The sequence below is a fragment of the Lepus europaeus genome, chromosome 14, assembly GCF_033115175.1.
Source record: "Lepus europaeus isolate LE1 chromosome 14, mLepTim1.pri, whole genome shotgun sequence".
NCBI classification, from domain to species: domain Eukaryota; kingdom Metazoa; phylum Chordata; class Mammalia; order Lagomorpha; family Leporidae; genus Lepus; species Lepus europaeus.
Window position 1 is genome coordinate 69,573,946 of NC_084840.1, and position 19,681 is coordinate 69,593,626.

Consider the following 19,681-nt stretch of genomic DNA (forward strand, 5'->3'; position numbering starts at 1 on the left):
CTGATACCGATCTCCCACGTTAGGCTTTCCTCTCAGGTCCAGCTCTCCTTGGCCGTCTGCTTGTGGTTAAGGCAGGGACACCCTGAACTCTTGGGTTGTACTGTCCGACTTTCTGTGTCATTTTGTGCTGCTCTGATGAGGCCGTTTGTAAGGGATCCTGGTGATAGTATCTTTATGTCTTTCCTCGTGGGCTATTCAGGGTCCTCAGAGGGCCTCGCCCAACCTGGACCCCATAAGAGACACCTTTTGTTATACTTTCAGTGGGACTTCCGGAGAGGGCAAAATCGCATGTGCATTTGCAGTCTCCGTCTTACCTGGTGCCTTACCCCTTCGAGACTGACTGTCCACTTCCTGGCTTCTCTCTTCCCCGGTGAGTCTCCCAGCTCCCCTGCTTCTGTATCTCTGAGGTTGAGAAAACCTGGTCTTGCAGGGTTTGGGTTAAATTGATAAGCGATATGAAAAATTAACATGTCAAGTAACAAAGCTAAGCACTCTCCTTGTCTTCCTGTGGAAGAATTCACCCAGAAGAAGAACATGCGACAGTCTTGCTCCATCAGGGTACTTACATTTTGTTGTAGGAAATTTGCAGACTTGCAACTTTGTAGTAAAATGGTCTCCAATTCTATGAAATGAAATATCCCACTTTAAACACATATTTTGTAGTGTCCCCTTATTATGCTGAAATGAAAATCAAGGTGGTCATAAGTTACCCACACATCTACTTTTTTTTTTTAAATATCATTTATTTATTTGAGAGGTAGAGTTACAGACAGTGAAAGGGAGAGAAGGAGAAAGGTCTTCCTTCTGTTGGTTCACTCCCCAAATGGCTGCAATGGCCAGAGCTGTGCTGATCTGAACCAGGAGCCAGGAGCTTCTTCCAGGTCTCCCACATGGGTGCAGGGTCCAAGGACATGGGTCACCTTCTACTGCTTCCTCAGGCCATAGCAGAGAGCTGGATTGGAAGAGAAGCAGCTGGGACTAGAACTGGCGCCCATATGGGATGCCGGGGCCACAGGCAGAGGATTAACCTACTACGCCATGGTGCCGCATCCCACTTTTAAAAAAGAAAACCAGTACAGAGGCCAGTGTTGTGGCGTAACAGGTAAAGCCTGGACCTGCAGCATTGGCATCCCACATGGGCTCCACTTCTGATCCAGCTCCCTGCTAACACACCTGGGAAAGCAGTGGAGGGTGGTCCAAGTGTTTGAGTCCCAGTACCCATGTGGGAGACCTGGAAGAAGCTCCTGACCCCTGGCTGTGACTTGGCCCAGTGCTGGCTGTTGTGGCTGTCTAGGAAGTGAACCAGTGGATGGAAGACTTCTGTCTCTGTCTCTCCCTCTCTTTCTCTCTCTCTCTAATTCAGCCTTTCAAATAAATAAAATATATTTTTTAAAGATTTATTTATATATTTATTTGAAAGAGTTACACAGAGAGAGAAGGAGAGAGAGAGAGAGAGAGAGAGAGAGAGAGAGAGAGAGAGAGAGGTCTTCTATCCGCTGGCCCACTCCCCATCTGGCCACAACAACTGATACTGAACTGATCCGAAGCCGGGACCCAGGAGCTTCTTCCAGGTCCTCCACACAGGTGCAAGGGCCCAAGACCTGGACCATCTTCTACTGCTTTCCCAGGCCATAGAAGAGAGCTGGATCAGAAGTGGAGCAGCCGGGACTTAAACCAGTGCCCACATGGAATGCTGGCACTGCAGGCAGCTTAACCTGCTATGCCACAGCACTGGCCCCAGTAGAATATTTTTTATAAAGATAGTCATAACTTGGTGAAGTTCTGATCAACCACAACAGAAAGACAACCTTCCTTCCATGGACACAGCTCAGTTCCTGAAGTGTTCTGTGTGCGGTCCAGCTGTGCAAATCCACACTGTGCTTATTCGAGAAACGGAGTTCCTTTCTCAGCTCGTTGTAAGCAGTCTTGTGGAATGTGGGGCCTCCCTTGGTCTGCAGAACTGTAGTGTGCCAGTTTGTGATCCAGCTCATGTCCTGGCCCTTGACCGCTAAGTGCATGTGCTACAACCTATGCTTCGTGAGTGTGAAAATGCTCTGTCCAGGATACCAAAAAAAATGGAAAAATCTTCTGTGCTCATGGATTGGAGGAATCAGTACCATCAAAATGTCCATTCTCCCAAAAGCAATTTATAGATTCAATGTGATACCAATCAAAATACCAAAGACATTCTTCTCAGATCTGGAAAAAATGATGCTGAAATTCATATGGAGGCACAGGAGACCTCGAATAGCTAAAGCAATCTTGTACAACAAAAACAAAGCCGGAGGCATCACAATACCAGATTTCAAGACATACTACAGGGCAGTTGTAATCAAAACAGCATGGTACTGGTACAGAAACAGGTGGATAGACCAATGGAACAGAATAGAAACACCAGAAATCAATCCAAACATCTAAAGCCAACTTACATTTGATCAAGGATCTAAAACCAGTTCCTGAGCAGGGACAGTCTATTCAACAAATGGTGCTGAGAAAACTGGATTTCCACGTGCAGAAGCATGAAGCATGACTCCTACCTTACACCTTACACAAAAATCCACTCAACATGGATTAAAGATCTAAATCTACGACCCGACACCATCAAATTATTAGAGAACATTGGAGAAACCCTGCAAGATATAGGCATAGGCAAAGATTTCTTGGAAAAGACCCCAGAGGCACAGGCAGTCGAAGCCAAAATTAACAATTGGGATTACATCAAACTGAGAAGTTTTTGTATTGCAAAAGAAACAGGAAAGTTAAGAGGCAACCAACAGAATGGGAAAAAATATTTCCCAATTATGCAACTGATACAGGGTTAATAACCAAAATCTACAAAGAGATCAAGAAACTCCACAACAACAAAACAAACATCCCACTTAAGAGATGGGCCAACAACCTTAATAGATATTTTTCAAAAGAGGAAATCCAAACAGCCAACAGACACATGAAAAAATGTTCAGGATCACTAGCCATCAGGGAAATACAAATCAAAACCACAATGAGGTTTCACCTCACCCCGGTTAGAATGGCTCACATTCAGAAATCAACCAACAACAAATGCTGGCGAGGATGTGGGGAAAAAGGCACACTAATCCACTGTTGGTGGGAATGCAAACTGGTAAAGCCGCTATGTAAGACAGTTTGGAGCTTCCTCAGAAACCTAAATACAGCCCTACCACATGAACCAGCCATCCCACTCCTTGGAATTTACCCAAAGGAAATTAAGTTGGCAAATAAAAGAGCTGTCTGCATCTCAATGTTTATTGCAGTTCAATTCACAATAGCTAAGACCTGGAATCAACCTAAATGCCCATCAACAGAAGACTGGATAAAGAAATTATGGGATATGTACTCTATAGAATACTATACAGCAGTAAAAAAAAAAATGAAATCCGGTCATTTGCAACAAAATGGAAGAATCTGGAAAACATCATGTTGAGTGAAACAAGCCAGTTCCAAAGGGACAAATATCATATGTTCTCCCTGATCTGTGTCAACTAACTGAGCATCTAAAAGGAAACCTGTAGAAGTGAAATGGACACCATGAGAAACAATGACTTGACCAGCCCTTGTCCTGACTGTCGAGGAACAACTTACTATTTTATTCCTTTTAGTATTTTTTTCGTTCTACTTAATACTATTGGTTGCACTCTTTAATTAACACACAATTACTCTTAGGTGTTTAAATTTGACTGAAAAGTGATCCCTGTGAAATATAAGAGTGGGAGGATATGTACAGTTGGGCACATGCTCACTCGGACTTACCCCTAATGGTAGAGCTAGAAATGTGCCAGGGGATTCCAATTCAATCCCATCAAGATGGCATGTACCAAGGCCATCTCACTAGTCAGAGTGATCAGTTTCAGTTCATAAGTGGTCATAATGATAGGATTAAGAGTCAAAGGGATCACATAAACAAGACTAGTGTCTGCTAATAATATCTGATAGAATTAAAAAGGAGAGAATGATCCAACATGGGAAGCGGGATACACAGCAGACTCATAGAATGGCAGATGTCCTAAACAGCACTCTGGCCTCAGAATCAACCCTTAAGGAATTCGGATCTGGCTAAAAAGCCCATGAGAGTTTTGCAGCATGGAAAGCCAGGACACTGTGTCAAAAAAAAAAAAAAAAATGACCTAAATGAAAGATCTCTGCGAGTGAGATCCCAATGGAAAGAACTGGGCCCTCAAAGAAGGAGGTACCTTTCTCTGAAGGGAGGAGAGAACTTCCACTTTGATTATGGCCTTGTCTAAATAAGGTTGGAATTTGTGAACTCAAGAGGTTTCCATAGCCTTGGCAGCCCATGACAAGAGCCTCGGGTGATTACTGATGTCATAAATAAGAGTGTCAATTGTTAAATCAACAGCGGGAGTCACTGTGCAACTACTCCCCATGTAGGATCTCTGTCCTTAATGTGTTGTACTATGCGAATTAACAGTAAAACTACTACTCAAACAGTACTTTATACTTTGTGTATCTGTGTGGATGTAGTCTGTTGAAATCTTTACTTAGTATATATTAAGTTGATCTTCTGTATATAAAGATAATTAAAAATGAATCTTGATGAAGAATAGGACGGGAGAGGGAGTGAGAGATGGGATGGTTGCGGATGGGAGGGAGGTTATAGGGGGAAAAGCCACTATAATCCAAAAGTTGTATTTCGGAAATTTATATTTATTAAATAAGTTAAAAAAAAAAGAAAATGCTCTGTCCAGAATTTTCTCCAGTTGCCCATTGTGTTAGGATTCTTCAAGTGAGAGCTCCTCTCTGTGTCTGATGGATAGCTAATGAAGGGATCTTCTTCTCAGGGCCCTGGCAGGCACAGGCGAAGTCCTTAGTGGGTGGTACTGAAGTGTATCTTCCTAGGTATGAAACAGACAAGGTCCCTCAATGGGGAGAAGCCACAACGACATTGGGTCCAAGGCTAGAACTTGTCACCAGAGGGCTGAGAAAACAGTATTCACGATATATGGCTTACCTTATATTTTTATGTATTATAAAGATGGCACAGCTGAAAGAGAGAGATGCATCTTTTGTGCACAGGTTCACTCCCTAGATACCCACAGCAGAGGCCAGCGCTGTGGCGCTATGGGTTAAAACCCTGGCCTGAAGCGCTGACATCCTATATGGGCACTGGTTCTAGTCCTGGCTGCTCCTCTTTGATCCAGCTCTCTGCTGTGGCCTGGGAATGCAGTGGAAGATGGCCAAGTCCTTGGGCTCCTTCATCCACATGGGAGACCTGGAAGAAGCTCTTGGCTTTGAATCAATGCAGTTCCAGCCGTTGCAGCCACCTGGGGAGTGAACCAGCAGATGGAAGACCTCTCTCCCTCTCTCTACCTCTGTAACTCTTTCAAATAAATAAAATAAATCTTAAAAAAAAAAAAAAAAAAAAAAAAAAAAAAAAAAAACCACGGCAGCTGGGGCTGGGCCGGGCTGAAGCTGGGGGCCTGGGACTTCCGTTGGGTCTCCCACTTGGAGATCTACTTAAGCCGTCACCTGCTGCCTCCCAGGGTGAACGTTAGCAGGAAGCTTGATCGGAAGCAGATTCGGATTCCAACCCAGGCATTCAGATAGGGGATGCTGGTGCCCCGAGAGCAGCTTAGCTGCCGCACCACAATACCCATTCCTACATCATGTGCCTTCAGGAGAGTGTCAGCTGTCTTGGCTGAAAACCCCCTGCTCCTGTCCAAAGGGTCCTGAACCTTTCACTTGATGCTGCCTAACAGGATCCCTAGAGAAAGGAGTCCTGCAGGTCCTTGGCCAGGCTCCCCAGGCAATGACATTCGAAGGTCCCAATGGTCTAAACAGGCAGCCCTCTCGGGGACTGTGTTCTGGGGGAGACTTACTGCTGAGCCATTCTTGGGGAGTGGTCCAACTTTAGTACCTTTTTATAAAAATAGCCCAAAATAAATTATGTGGTCTGAGATTCACTTAAAAATAGTCTAGGCCGGCGCCGCGGCTCAATAGACTAATCCTCCGCCTGCGGCGCCAGCACACTGGGTTCTAGTCCCGGTTGGGGCACCGGATTCTGTCCCGGTTGTCCCTCTTCCAGGCCAGCTCTCTGCTGTGGCCCGAGAGTGCAGTGGAGGATGACCCAAGTTCTTGGGTCCTGTACCCCACAGGAGACCAGGAGAAGCACCTGGCTTCTGGCTTCGGATCAGCATGATGCGCCGGCTGCAGCGGCCATTGGAGGGTGAACCAACGGCAAAAAGGAAGACCTTTCTCTCTGTCTCTCTCTCTCTCACTATCCACTCTGCCTGTCCAAAAAAAAAAAAAAAAAAAAAGTCTAGTGGGGGCTGGCACTGTAGCATAGTAAGTTGTTCTGCCTACAGTGACGGTTCGAGTCCCGGCTGTTCCTCTTCTGATCCAGCTCTCTGCTGATGGTCTGGGAAAACAGTGGAAGGTGGCCCAAGTGCTTGGGCTCCTGCATCTACATGGGAGACCCAGAAGAAGCTCCTGGCTTGGGATCGGCTCAGCTCTGGCTGTTGTGGCCATTTGAGGAATAAACCAGTGGGTGGAAGACCTCTCTGTCTCTCCCTCTCTGTCTCTCTTTTTGTCCCTCTCAAACAAATAAATAAAATCTTTCTTTCTTTTTTTCTTAAAGCCTTTACTTTCAGACATGATGGAAATATCTCACAGGTACACATGGAAAAGACGGACATGATCACAGTTGAATGAAGACAATGCAGCCGGGAAAGTCTAATGGCTGTCAGCTACTGTTGAAGCTGAAGTTCAGCGAGTGTGACATGCTGCGGGGCTCAAAGGAATGGAAAAGTAGTATTCCTCTCCTTCCTCCTCACCCTCACCCTCAACAGAATCCACACCAACCTCCTTGTCATCCTTCTCCAGGACAGCCATGTCCTCACGAGCTTCAGAAAACTCTCCCTCCTCCATGCCCTCCCCCACGTGCCAGGGAACAAGTGCATGCTTGGCATACATCAGGTCAAACTTGTGGTCCAGGCGAGCCCAGGCCTTGGCCACGGCTGTGGTGTTGCTCAGCATGCACACAGCTCGCTGCACCTTGGCCAGGTCTCCACCAGGCACCACCGTGGGAGGCTGGTAGTTAATGCCAACCTTGAAGCCAGTGGGGCACCAATCCACAAACTGAATGCTGCGCTTGGGCTTGATGGTGGCGATGGCAGCATTGACATCTTTGGGAACCACATTGCCATGGTACAGCAGGCAGCAAGCCATGTATTTACCGTGGCGAGGGTCACAGTTCACCATCTGGTTGGCCAGCTCAAAGCAGGCATTGGTGATCTCTGCTACAGAAAGCTGCTCGTGGGAGGCTTTCTCAGCAGAGATGATGGGGGCGTATGTGGCCAGAGGGAAGTGGATGCGGGGGTAGGGCACCAGGTTGGTCTGGAATTCTGTCAGATCAACATTCGGGGCTCTGTCAAACCGCAGGGAGGCCGTGATGGAGGACACGATCTGGCTAATAAGGCGGTTCAGGTTAGTGTAGGTGGGGCGCTCGATATCGAGGTTTCTACGACAGATGTCATAGATGGCCTTGTTGTCTACCATGAAGGCACAATCAGAGTGCTCCAGGGTGGTGTGGGTGGTGAGGATGGAGGTGTAGGGCTCCACCACAGCTGCGGAAACCTGGGGGGCTGGGTAGATGGAGAACTCCAGCTTGGACTTCTTGCAAAAAAAAAAAAAAATAGTCTTGTGGGGCTGGGCTTGTGACACAGTGGGTTAAGCTACTACCAGGGACACAGGGATCCCATATGAGGGCTGGCTTGTGTCCTGGCTGCTCCACTTCCTATCCAGTTCCCTGCTAATGTGCCTAGGAAAGCAGTGGAGAATGGCCCAAGTGCTTGGACTCCTGCCACCCATATAGGAGACCCTGATGGAGTTATAAGGGTTCCTGGCTTAGGCCTGACTCGGCCCCAGCCATCTGGGAAGTGAAATAGTGGAAGATTCTTTTTCTGTGTGTTCTTCTCTCTGTAACTCTGCCTTTCAAATAAAAAATAGGGTGTGGGGAGGTATGGGTGGGGATAGGCAAACCACGACTGGAGGTGAATTGATAATCATTAAATCTGAGTAATGGGTGCATGGTAATTTCTTACACTTTCTTTTGGATTTTTTTCCACATTTAAAACTGTTGGTAATAGAGACATCTACAATGTGCCATTCTCGGTTAGATTCATGTGGCTGCCTGGAGGGAAGGAGGAGGAAGGCAAGTTAGAAATGGATATTAGGGGCCGGCACCATGGCTCACTAGGCTAATCCTCCGCCTGCGGCGCCAGCACACCGGGTTCTAGCCCAGTCAGGGCTCCGGATTCTGTCCTGGTCGCTCCTCTTCCTGTCCAGCTCTCTGCTATGGCCTGGGAGTGCAGTGGAGGATGGCCCAAGTCCTTGGGCCCTGCACCCGCATGGGAGACCAGGAGAAACACCTGGCTCCTGGCTTCGGCTCAGCACGGTGCGCCGGCCGCAGAATGCTGGCCACAGAGCGCAGGCCACAGCGCGCCGGCTGCAGCGGCCACTGGGGGGTGAACCAATGGAAAAAGGAAGAATTTTCTCTCTGCTCTGTCTCTCTCTCTCACTGTCCACTCTGCCTGTCAAAAAAAAAAAAATGAAATATATATATAAAGAAATGGATATTAGGGGCCAGCGCTGTGGCATAGCAGGTAAAACTGCCGCCTGCAGTACCAGCACCCACATAGGAGACCTGGAGGAAGCTCCTGCCTCCTGGCTTCACAGCAGCATAGCTCCGGCCATTGCAGCCAGTTGGGGAGTGGATCCGTAGATGGAAGACCCCACCACCACATGTAACTCTGACTTCTAAATAAATCTTAAAAAAAAAGAAAAAGAAAAGGATATTAACACAGAAGGGTGATAGAGACTCAGGAATCGCCTGCAGATGCTTTTGCAGGCTGCTGTAGTTTGAGGGTTGTGCATTTCAGGGCCGAGAAGAGCGGCCCATTGAGGAAACAGCCACATATTCCGACTCCTGCTAGCTCCAGACTTTTCTAAAGCAGGCTTCTCATTCGCTGCAAGAATCTGTCGTGTCGGAAAATTAACTCCTGGTGATGATCTCGCCAACAAGTTCCCTGTAATTAACTTTATTTTATTTTTTATTTAATTTTTTAGAAAGCTTTTATTTAATAAACATAAATTTCATAGGTACAGCTTTTAGAATACAGCAGTTTTTTCCCCCATACCCGCCCGCCCACCCCCAAACCATCCCACCTGCTACTCCCTGTAATTTATTTTATAAGAATCAAACCTGGGATGGGTCTTGGAATGGCTGGAGAGGCAGGGTGTGGGGTGATGGGCGTTTCTGCTGGGCAGTCTGTCCGCGTGCCCAGTGCGTGCCCGGGGGCGCAGGAGGAGAACCGAAGGGGGATTAGCCCAGCCTTTGCTCTTGCAGACACGGATGGTTCCCAAGTGGAGCTCTCACAGTGCCCAGGCGTGCTACTGAACAGAATAGGAGTGAGAAAGAACATCACCCGGCCCTGCATGGGAAGCTATTGGCAGACAAATCGCTCCCACGGTCATCAGAAAGCCAAGAAGTGCCCAGGAAAGGGCCGGCCATGCGGCAGCTCCTGGATTCCTTCTCAAGGGGCCTCTGGGTGGGAGGTGGGGGCTCAGAACAAAGCGCTTGCTCTGCCTTTTTTTCTGGTCATGACCAAAGAAACTCCCAGAAAGCCTAGCACCTTGAGGGAGGTGGGCGGAGGCCCCTGATCACTTTGGGGCGAGGCCAACACAGGAGGGCCCTCTAGCCTTTGGTCAGGGGATGCTGTGTTTGGTGCCGGTGCTTGCTAGATCCGGATCTGCTTGATCACACGGGACCCATCGGTGAGGTGACCCATTCTGTAAGTTACCGGGGAGCCGCGATCACTTCCTGCTGGAACTGGGCTTCGAGTAGGTGATGCTATTGGCTCGCTGAGAAGTCACGATGAACTTTCCCTCTTGCTTCCCGGAGCGCTTACACGGCCTGCGCTGGTCACTCAGCGGCCACTGTTGTTGCTTCGTGGTACCCCGCCTTCTGTGGCTGAGGCTTGTCCTGACAGTGTTGCTGAGGGCGGGCGGGTTTGGACCCACATCACGTCTGGCATCTTGCATTGCTTTGGGTTCCTGCTAACGGCAGCACTGACTCCAGGCCTGGTGTGCAGGTGGTTTACCTGAAGGTGCGGGGGAGGGGGGGCGGGAGCGAGATGGGATGAGGCTAGGAAGGAGAGCTGGTGAAGTTGGCATCAACCAACTGCCTGGGGAGGGGAAATGCGCCTGGCCCTGCCGGGGCCCAGGAGGCAGATCGGCCACGTCTGCTACACACACGTGACTTCCGTCTGCATTCCCCTAAGGACACCACTTAGGAGGCAGGTGTTATTATCCCCCACCCCCCAACCCCCACGCAGCAAAATTTAGAAGAGGCTGAGACTCAAAGAATGCCGGGCTCAGGGGGTGGCCCTGCCTCTGACTCTTGTCCCAAGACAGCTGTATTTTGTGCTTGCATCTGAATGCAGTCATGATTTATCTCACCTACTGGACAAAATTCCTGCAGGGTTGGAATTATGTTACACTGACAAAAAAAAGTCCCATAGTGCTTGGCAATTAAGTTAGCACTCAGGAAATAATACAACTGGATGTTTTATTTATTTTTAAAAGATTTATTTATTTGCAAGTCAGAGTAACACAGAGAGAGGAGAGGCAGAGAGAGGTCTTCCATCCGCTGGTTCACTCCCCAATTGGCCACAATGGCTGGAGCTGTCCCGATCTGAAGCCAGGAGCTTCTTCCAGGTCTCCCACTTGGGTGCAGGGGCCCAAGCATTTTTGCCATCTTCCACTGCTTTCCCAGGCCATAGCAGAGAGCTGGATTGGAACTAGAGCAGCCAGGTCTCAAACCAGCGCCCACATGGGATGCCGGCACTTCAAGCCAGGGCGTTAACCCACTGCGCCACAGTGCTGGCCTCATGATTGGATTTTTTTTTCAATTAACAGATTAATCTGTTATTTATTTATTTGACAGGTAGAGTTATAGATAGTGAGAGAGAGAGACAGAGAGAAAGGTCTTCCTTCCATTGGGTCACCCCCCAAATGGCTGCTACGGCCGGAATTACACTGATCCGAAGCCAGGAGCCAGGTGCTTCCTCCTGGTCTCCCATGCAGGTGCAGGGCCCAAGCACTTGGGCCATCCTTCACTGCCTTCCCGGGCCACAGCAGAGAGCTGGGCCGCAAGAGGAGCAACCGGGACTAGAACCAAGCACCCACATGGGATGCTGGTGCTGCAGGCAGAGGATTAACCAAGTGAGCCACGGCGCCGGCCCACGTTTGGATGTTTTAAACAGCATCTCTTGAATAACCTTTTGGAAATAGATGCAGGAGGGGGGAAAAAAAAAACACCTTGAAGTAAAGGAAGCTAATCTGCTTTTATGGGGCCAGGGAGAGGAGGGCCATGCATGATCTCCGTGTGTGTGGGCCGAGGGGCACCAGGACCCAGGAGATGACCACACCATTTACACCCTGTTCCACTGGGCCTTATTGACCTTGAGTGTTTCAGGAATCCACAACTAAGGTGCTCTATCCCAGGAATAGCAATTCGCATACTGGAAGCATTTGCACGCCACCTTCCTGATATTTTGATCACATGTAAACAGCATTTGTATTATTTATTTTTTCTTTGAATTGTCCTTTTTTAAAAGATTTATTTATTTATTTGAAAATCAGAGTTATAGAGAGAGAGAGGAGAGGCAGAGAGAGAGAGAGAGAGAGAGAGAGAGAGGTCTTCCATCCACTGGTTCACTCCCCAGATGGCTGCAACGGCTGGAGCTGAGCCAATCAGAAGCCAAGAGCCAGGAGCTCCTTCCAAGTCTCCCAAGTGGGTGCAGGGGCCCAAGGACTTGGGCCATCTTCTACTGCTTTCCTAGGCCATAGCAGAGAGCTGGATTGGAAGAGGAGCAGCCGGGACGAGAACCAGCGTCCATGTGGGATGCCAGCACTGCAGGCAGCAGCTTTACCCACTTCACCACAGCACTGCCCCAAACTCTGCCTTTCAAATAAATTAATTAATTAAAAAAAAAAGAAGCCCCAGTTGCAAGAAATCATAGTTGTAGAATCATGAGTTTTATGTTACTTGATTTTTTTTCTAATTGCACTAAAATAATTAGGAAATGATTTTTAAGAATCATTCCTCTCTATGCCATGTAGAGCTGTCGTGTGCACCACAGCGAGGAGCCCCCCAACATGCCCTGCTAACTACTGGCCTGGGCAGGGTGTAGTTATGAAATCACATGAAAACCATGTCTCAGCTTCAACCTGGGGCTCGCTGCCTGTCAATTAGTTGTCTAATTCAAGATTCATCTTGGTCTTTACCTCCTTTAAGTATTATGGGACTCACCAAAAGTTACTTTAAAAAAGCCCTGGTTAGAGAAATAGCATATTCTTGATTCTATGCAAAGAAAGCAGGCAAGTAAAGAAAATAAAAATTATCAGGGGTGTAGGTTGAAAATACAGAAAACTCGATTCCAAATGGTTTAATCGCACACGTTGTAAAGTTCAGGCAGCTGCTTCCTGTCTTTGCGCTCTGCCGTCTTCACCGTGGCGGCTATGCCTAGCTCTGCTGGCTTGTGGCCTCACAGATGGGCAGGACACAGGTCTGCAGTCCCCGCTCCAGGGAGAACACCCAGGCCCCAGGGGTGGCCCTAGCGTGCGCCCCGTCTCTGCTGCGCGCCAGTGGCCCCCGGGCTAAGGTCCCGGGGTCCACACACCAGCTTCCTCTAGGAGGCGCTCTCTCCCCGACTGGCAGGCATGCGGAAGCTTCCACGCTGCGAGCTGCCCACAGGGAGGCAGCCACAAGCCGAGGATGTGTGTGTGGCTTCTGGCTCACAGCCAGCAAGAAGCGGACCCCCTCGGAGGCTCGGTGGCCTGCAGGAACTGGATGCTGCCCGTTCGCTGTGAGACGGGGAGTGAGCCCTTCCCTGGCCGAGCCTGTGTGTGACCGCCCCAATTCCGTCTCTGTGACATCCGGACACCGAGAGCCCAGCTAAGCTCTCCCGGACTCCTGCCTTCCCAGCAGCTGACAGACAGTAGGGAGAGTCTCTGGAGAGTTCTTGGAGAATGCGTATTATGAAAAAGCTACACATGAATTTATTTATGTCAAGATTGATTTATTTATTCGAAAGAGAGAGAAATTCCACCCACTGATTGGTTTCCCAAATGTCTACAACAGCCAGGTTTGGGCCCAGCTGAAGCCAGGAGCTCCATCCTGGGTGACCATGTGAGTGTCAGGGGTCCAGATTCTTGGGCCATGGCCTGCTTCCCTCCCAGGTGCATCGGCAGGAAGCTGGATTGGAAGCCGAGCAGCCAGCACTCAAGCTGGTATCCAATATGGGTTGCTGATGTTGCAGGTGGTGGTGCCTATGCATGAAGTTTTAAAAATGTACCAAAATAAGCTTAACTTTGTAAAAACAACAAGAAGAAAATTGAGAGTCAGGGAGCCAGAACGGGAGAGCTCCCAATGGCTGGCTCACTCCAGAAATGCCCACAATGGCCAGGGCTGAGCCAGGCCAATGCCAAGAGCCAGGAACTCCCTCCACGTCTCCCACATGCAAGTCAGGAAGACAGATCCTTGCTCCATCACCTCCTGCCTCCCAGGATGTGTGTCAGACCCTGGAAAGAGCTGGGAGCCCCGGAACTCCAGTGAGGGACACAGTGTCTCAACTGCGAGGCTGAACACTGGCCCGGAAAGCTTAGCTCTTGGTTCCATTTTTTCTCCATAGACTTTTTTTTTTTTTGACAGGCAGAGTGGACAGTGAAAGAGAGACAGAGAGAAAGGTCTTCCTTTGCCGTTGGTTCACCCTCCAATGGCTGCCGTGGCTGGCGCGCTGCGGCTGGCGCACCGCGCTGATCCAATGGCAGGAGCCAGGTGCTTCTCCTGGTCTCCCATGGGGTGCAGGGCCCAAGGACTTGGGCCATCCTCCACTGCACTCCCTGGCCACAGCAGAGAGCTGGCCTGGAAGAGGGGCAACCGGGACAGAATCGGTGCCCCTACCAGGACTAGAACCCAGTGTGCCAGCACCGCAAGGCAGAGGATTCGCCTAGTGAGCCGCGGCACCGGCTGCATAGACTTTTAATTATAATATTACAGAAATAAAAGCAAAGTACCAAACTGTAGCACGTTCTTGGTTGTGACGGGCAGGGTGCAAGTCTTAGGGAACTTGTAATTAGTGTAGCATTTGCTGGGGGCCCTGATGAACGTGTGGTGAGTGCACAAAGGTGAGAAGCTGAGGATCGGTGACAGGTAGGCCCTTGGCATAGGAAAGAGTTTTAGGGATAGGGAGGAGTTGCTGATGTGGGAACCAAAAGGCCCTGAGAAAAAACTCATTGGTTAAAAAAAGAAAAAGAACAGATTGCCTGTTTATCTAAAGCGGTAGAAGCAGTAGAAGATGGCCCAACTCCTTGGGCCACTGCACCCGCGTGGGAGACCTGGAGGAAGCTCCTGGCTCCTGGCTTTGGATCGGCACAGCTCCGACCATTGCGGCCAATTGGGGAGTGAACCAGTGAACGGAAGATCTCTCTCTCTCTCTCTCTGTATCTCTGTCTCTCTCTCTTTCTGCCTCTCCTTCTCTCCCTGTATAACTGACTTTCAAATAAATAAATAAATCTTTTTTTAAAAAAATAGCAATAACTGAGACAATTTTGGTTAAAGTTCACGTATACATATTAACCATTTCAATATGAACTATCAAGAGCAAATCTGTTAGCTGTTTTTCCAACCATATATTTTGTGTGTATCTCTAAATGAATAATTTATTTTTATTTATTTAAAAGGCAGAACGGGATTGGTGCCATGGCGTAGCAGGTAAAGCTGCCACCTGCAGTGCTGGCTTTACATATGGGTGCCAGTTTGAGTCCTGGCTGCTGCACTTCCGATCCAGCTTTCTGCTATGGCCTGGGAAAGCAGTAGAGGATGGCCCAAGTCCTTGGGCCCCTGCACCCACATGGGAGACCTGGAGGAAGCTCCTGGCTTCAGATCGGCCCAGCTCCAGCTGTTACAGCCATTTGGGGTGTGAACCAGCAGATGGAAAATAACTCTGTCTCTGTCTTGTCTCTCCTCTCTAACTCTGCCTTTCAAAAATAAAATAAAATAAAATAAAATAAAATAAAGGGCAGAGCAACAGAGAGTATGTAAGCATGTCCGTGTCCATCTGCTGGTCTGCTCCTCAAATGCTTATAGCAGCTGCGGCTGGACCAGGCCAAAGCTGGGAGCCTGGAACTCCTCTGGGTCTCCTGTGTGGGTGGCAGGGACCCAGCTGCTTGAGCTGTCATTGCTGCTTCCCAGGGTGTGCATTAGCAGGAACCTGGACCGGAAGCAGAGGCGGGACTCAACCCCAGATGCTGCTGATGTGAGATGCGCGCATCCGAAGTGATCTCTTAAGAAAGTTTTCCCACCAGAAGTCTAAGCGTCAGGGGGATAAAAATATACGTTAGTTGTGTTCTAGGAAAAGAAAACAGGCTGCAAAACCCCCAGGGTCTGACCTCAGCCAGGTGAAGCAATGCATTCTCAACTGGCAGCCTCCTGGACCCAAGAGAGAACGTTGATTTAACTCATGCCTGGCTGCTGCTGAACTTTCCCTAATCCTATTTAGAATATGGAGATGGAGAATTTAAACGATCCATGTGTGTTACACAGCCTGGGAAGTTGCACCCTGGCACCAAAGGCCTGCTCTGGGTGGGGCAGTGTCTGGGCTTAGGGTTGGCTGTGGCCCTTGCAGGCCTGTGCCACTCCTATTGGGGGATGGGGCCGAGAGGATGATGCAGGAGACCATGAATGAAAATAGTAATTCAACGCGCAGCTCAGCTAGTGCAGTGCAAGTGTCTGCAAACTGATACAATCTAGGGGTTGCCTAGGAGCGAGTAGGGGCAGGAGCTCGGTACCTGGTGCAGGCGTTAGAAGCCCAGGCACCAGAACTGGACTGCTGGGCCTTCAAAACCTAGCCATGCCCCTTTGCAGCTGTGTTGGTGATGGGAAAGTCATTTAATACCTTTGTTCCTTAGTTTCTCATCTGTGTGTGGATGCATATTTGTAAAATGCTTAAAACACCACCAGGCACTTAGAAACTTTAAAATCTACCTCGACCAATAGGAATGTGGTCCTTTTTCTAAATTCCTTAAAATCTGTACAACTGGGAATTACCACTTTTAATTTTTTTTTTTTTATTTGAAGGGCAGACACAGTTGAGGCAAATGTCTTCCATCTGCTGGTTCACTCTCCACGTGCCTGCAGCAGCCAGGGCCGGGCCTGACCAAAGCTATAAGGCTGGAACTCAGTCTGGGTCTCTCACATGGGTGGCAGGGACCCAAGCAATGGAGCCACCACCTGCTGCCTCCTGTGGTGTGCATTCATCAGAAGCGACGCTGGGACTTGAGCCCATATAAGGTGCTAGGGTCCCAAGCGACAGCTTAACAGCTACCGTGCAGTGCTCGCCCTGGGAATTGCCACTTCAATCTGGAAGTGGAAAACGCTGAAAACGTACAGTGTGAGAAAGTTTGCTTAAATGTGCAAAAAAAAAAAAAAAAAAAAGCTTGGAGAATGTTTTTTCAGGTCTGCATGCAAACATTCTATAGCGGGGGCAGGGAGAGCCGGGTAAGATCAGCGAGCCGTCAGAAGACCCGGGAAGCTCCTAACACCAGCACCAGCGTCCCACAGCTTCCCTTGCCCTCCACCTGCTGGGGACAAGCTACCTCCCCTCCTCAGAACAGCTCTCATGCCCTCTGTTTGTAATATGAAAAATAAATTTTGGGTTCCAAAGTATCAAAGGAAAAAAAATCCTTGCAAGACAAAAATTCAATATTTTATTCCGTGTCTGCAAAAGGCACCATGTCAACTTCAATAATGGCGAATGGAGCAATTTAACTCTTGCATATTTGATGACCAAGAAATCATCTTTAATCAATTATTTTTAAAAAAATAATTTTAAAAAATCAACTCCCTTGGTTCCTTAAATGTAAGAATGAGATTTAGTGTGTCATATGGGTGTATTCTGATGTTCCAACCCGTATAGGGCTGGGGCTGCCAGGGGTATCAGCACCCAGGATCCGTGCAGGTCGCGGAACCTGCCCACGGGCTGAGATTTTTACATAGTCCTGTATGTCTTTGAGTCTTGTCACTCTCCTCTGCAAGCCAATGGCAGCTGCCCAGATTTCATCCTGAGAGCTGTATCGCTCCAACGTTTCAAATGGCGGTACCACTGGGAAGACTTCATCTGTTGCTACCCTAAAGCAGGTGTTTGTAAACCGCAATGTGCAGGAGAATCACTTAGGAAATCTTTTTTATGCATATTTTTGGGCTATGGAAACCAGACTTTCTGATCCAATCGATTTGACCCTAGGAATAGACTTTTTCACACTCCAGGCATTTAGATGTAGGTAGATCCATGGGCCACACTTTGGAAACACAGCTGTTAGCAAACTGGGTTTCCAGAGAGAGGAGAGGGGAGAAAGCTGGTTGAATAATGGCCAGTGAAATCCAGAGTCATTGCTGAGCCGGATGGGGGTCGGCCTCGGCTAGGGTCTCCCTTGCCAGTGACAACTGCCAGAAGCTTGGGTGTGGCCCCAAATCTCATAGCCTCTGCATGAATTTCTTGCAGTCAAAGGTAGTCAGGTGTTTCCAGCGTTCAGTGTTTCTCAAGGTCAAATGCCAGTCTCCATCAGCAGGGAGCATCGTGTTTCAGCAGCAAGCTACCTGCTGCAAGTTTTGCGGCGTGTTCATCTGAATCTCAGTATTGTGGAATCCAGGATGTCGGAACGCAAAGGTCGGGAGAATCCAGTGATGTGGTTTTCCTAAGATGGGAAGTTCATTCGTTCTCTCTCTCTCTCTCTCTTTCCCTCCCTCCCTCCCTCCCTTTCTTCCTTCCTCTCTCTCTCTCTCTCTCTTTCTTCCTTTTTATTTTAAAAAAGATTTATTTATTTGAAAGGAAGAGTTACAGAGAGGCAAAGGCAGAGAGAGAGAGAGAGAGAGAGAGAGAGAGAGAGAGGACTTCCATCCACTGGTTCACTCCCCAGATGGCCACAATGGCTGGAGCTGGGCTGATCCAAAGCCAGGAGACAGGAGTATTTTCTGAGTCTCCCACGCAGGTGTAGGGGCCCAAGCACTTGGGCCATTTTCTACTGCTTTCCCAGGCGATAACAGAGAGCTGGATCAGAAGTGGAGCAGCCGGTCTTGAACCAGCGCCTGTCTGGGATGCCGGCACTGCAGGGGGCAGCTTTATCCACTACACCACAACACTGGCCCCAAAGCTATACATCACCTATCCATGTCCATACGATGGGCAACAGCCCTCAGTGTACCTGGAGGTCAAATTGGTGCTTTCCCTAAGTCTCCTTTGGAAAGCAAACCTATGCTTGGCTGTGCCATGGATGACGGCTCATCTCTTTGGGCACGTGCTGGTCTGTGTCTCCATACTGGAGAGACACTGCTCCAGGATCTTAGGAGGAGGATGGCCCAGCAGTCAGGAGCACAGGGTGCATCATCCTATCCAACCCACGCAGTGGCTCGGCTGTGGGCAAAACCTTAACTTCTCCGGATCGCCTACTAACGGGCTGGGGGGTTGGGAAGATCTACTTATTGGGGCTGCCTGGCAGGGTTTAAGCTCCTCCAGAGTCACTGGTGTAAAAACGGCCAGCTGGCGTCCTGTCCTTCACTCGGTTTGTCTGTATTCTCCAAGGGTCAAGGCAGCCTTTGAATGACTTCTCAGCCAGGGCTGGCAGAAGTGGGTGCCATTGCACGAACTTTCCAGTCCCTGCACCTGCTGGGGGCTGGCCTGCTTGGCTGGGCTGGGCGGAGCTCTGCTCCCGGAGAAGTAAAAGACACAGAGGGAAAGATGAATAGGCCGGGCTTTCCAAAAGCAATCATCTTGTGTGGTTATCAGAACATTTTCATTTAACATCCTCATGAAAGGAGCAGATTACTGCCCCCCCCCATTAAAAAAAACCCCAAAGACACCCCAGGATTTATATTTGCCTTGGGATAACTTATATGACATCAGAGGATGGGTAGCAGATTTTCTTTCTGGGTTATTTTCTGCACTGATGACTATTAAAATTTACAGCGAGTCCCTGCGTGTGCAGCAGCTCACGGGCTGGGCAGCCAGCCCAGAGGCCCCAGGATGTCTTGGCTTGAGGATGTAGTGCGTGAGCACACAGATGGGAAAGTTGATTTTGGTTTTCATTTGGCAAACGCGTGACAAGGCCTTGCTGCTTCCTCCAGCAACCAGAGAGTTTCTGTGTGAGCCAGCAACGACAAGGTAGTGACTCCCACTGCAGAGGGACACACAGCAGGCGACCCCGCTGTCCTGCATTACCTGTGAGCCCATCCCAGCAGCCGGTCCTTCACAACCTAGTTGAGAACCTTCAGGCGCTGTTGGTCAGCTCACCAGACAAAGCCCCACCAGCCCTCTGCCAGTGATCATATCTGGGGACCTGGGCATGGGCGTTGTGGTGCGGCAGGTTAAGTCTGCATTGGATTTCCAGTTGGAGTCCCAGTTGCTCCACTTCCTTTCCAGCTTCCTGCCAATGGGCCTGGGAAAGCAGTGGAAGATATTCCAAGTATTTGGGCCCCTGCACCCCACGTGGGAGACCTGGATGGAATTCCTGGTGCCTGGCTTTAGTCTGGCCCAGGCCTGGCTCTTGTGGGCATTTGGGGAGTGAACCAGTGGATGGAAGATTCCTCGCC

The 19,681-nt window shown here is 49.2% G+C and overlaps 1 protein-coding gene across 1 annotated transcript; it reads right to left on the reverse strand.

Annotated features, from left to right (window-relative positions):
- Positions 1 to 6,593: 6,593 nt before the first annotated feature.
- LOC133773554 (tubulin alpha chain) lies at positions 6,594 to 7,614 on the reverse strand. Its single transcript, XM_062210914.1, has one exon. It carries the CDS (start codon positions 7,528 to 7,530, stop codon positions 6,739 to 6,741), a length of 792 nt encoding a protein of 263 aa, XP_062066898.1. The 5' UTR covers positions 7,531 to 7,614; the 3' UTR covers positions 6,594 to 6,738.
- Positions 7,615 to 19,681: the final 12,067 nt, after the last annotated feature.

Excerpts from the sequence above, each read along its gene's own strand:
- LOC133773554 (XM_062210914.1), bottom strand. The coding sequence starts at position 7,530 with ATGGTAGACAACAAGGCCATCTATGACATCTGTCGTAGAAACCTCGAT.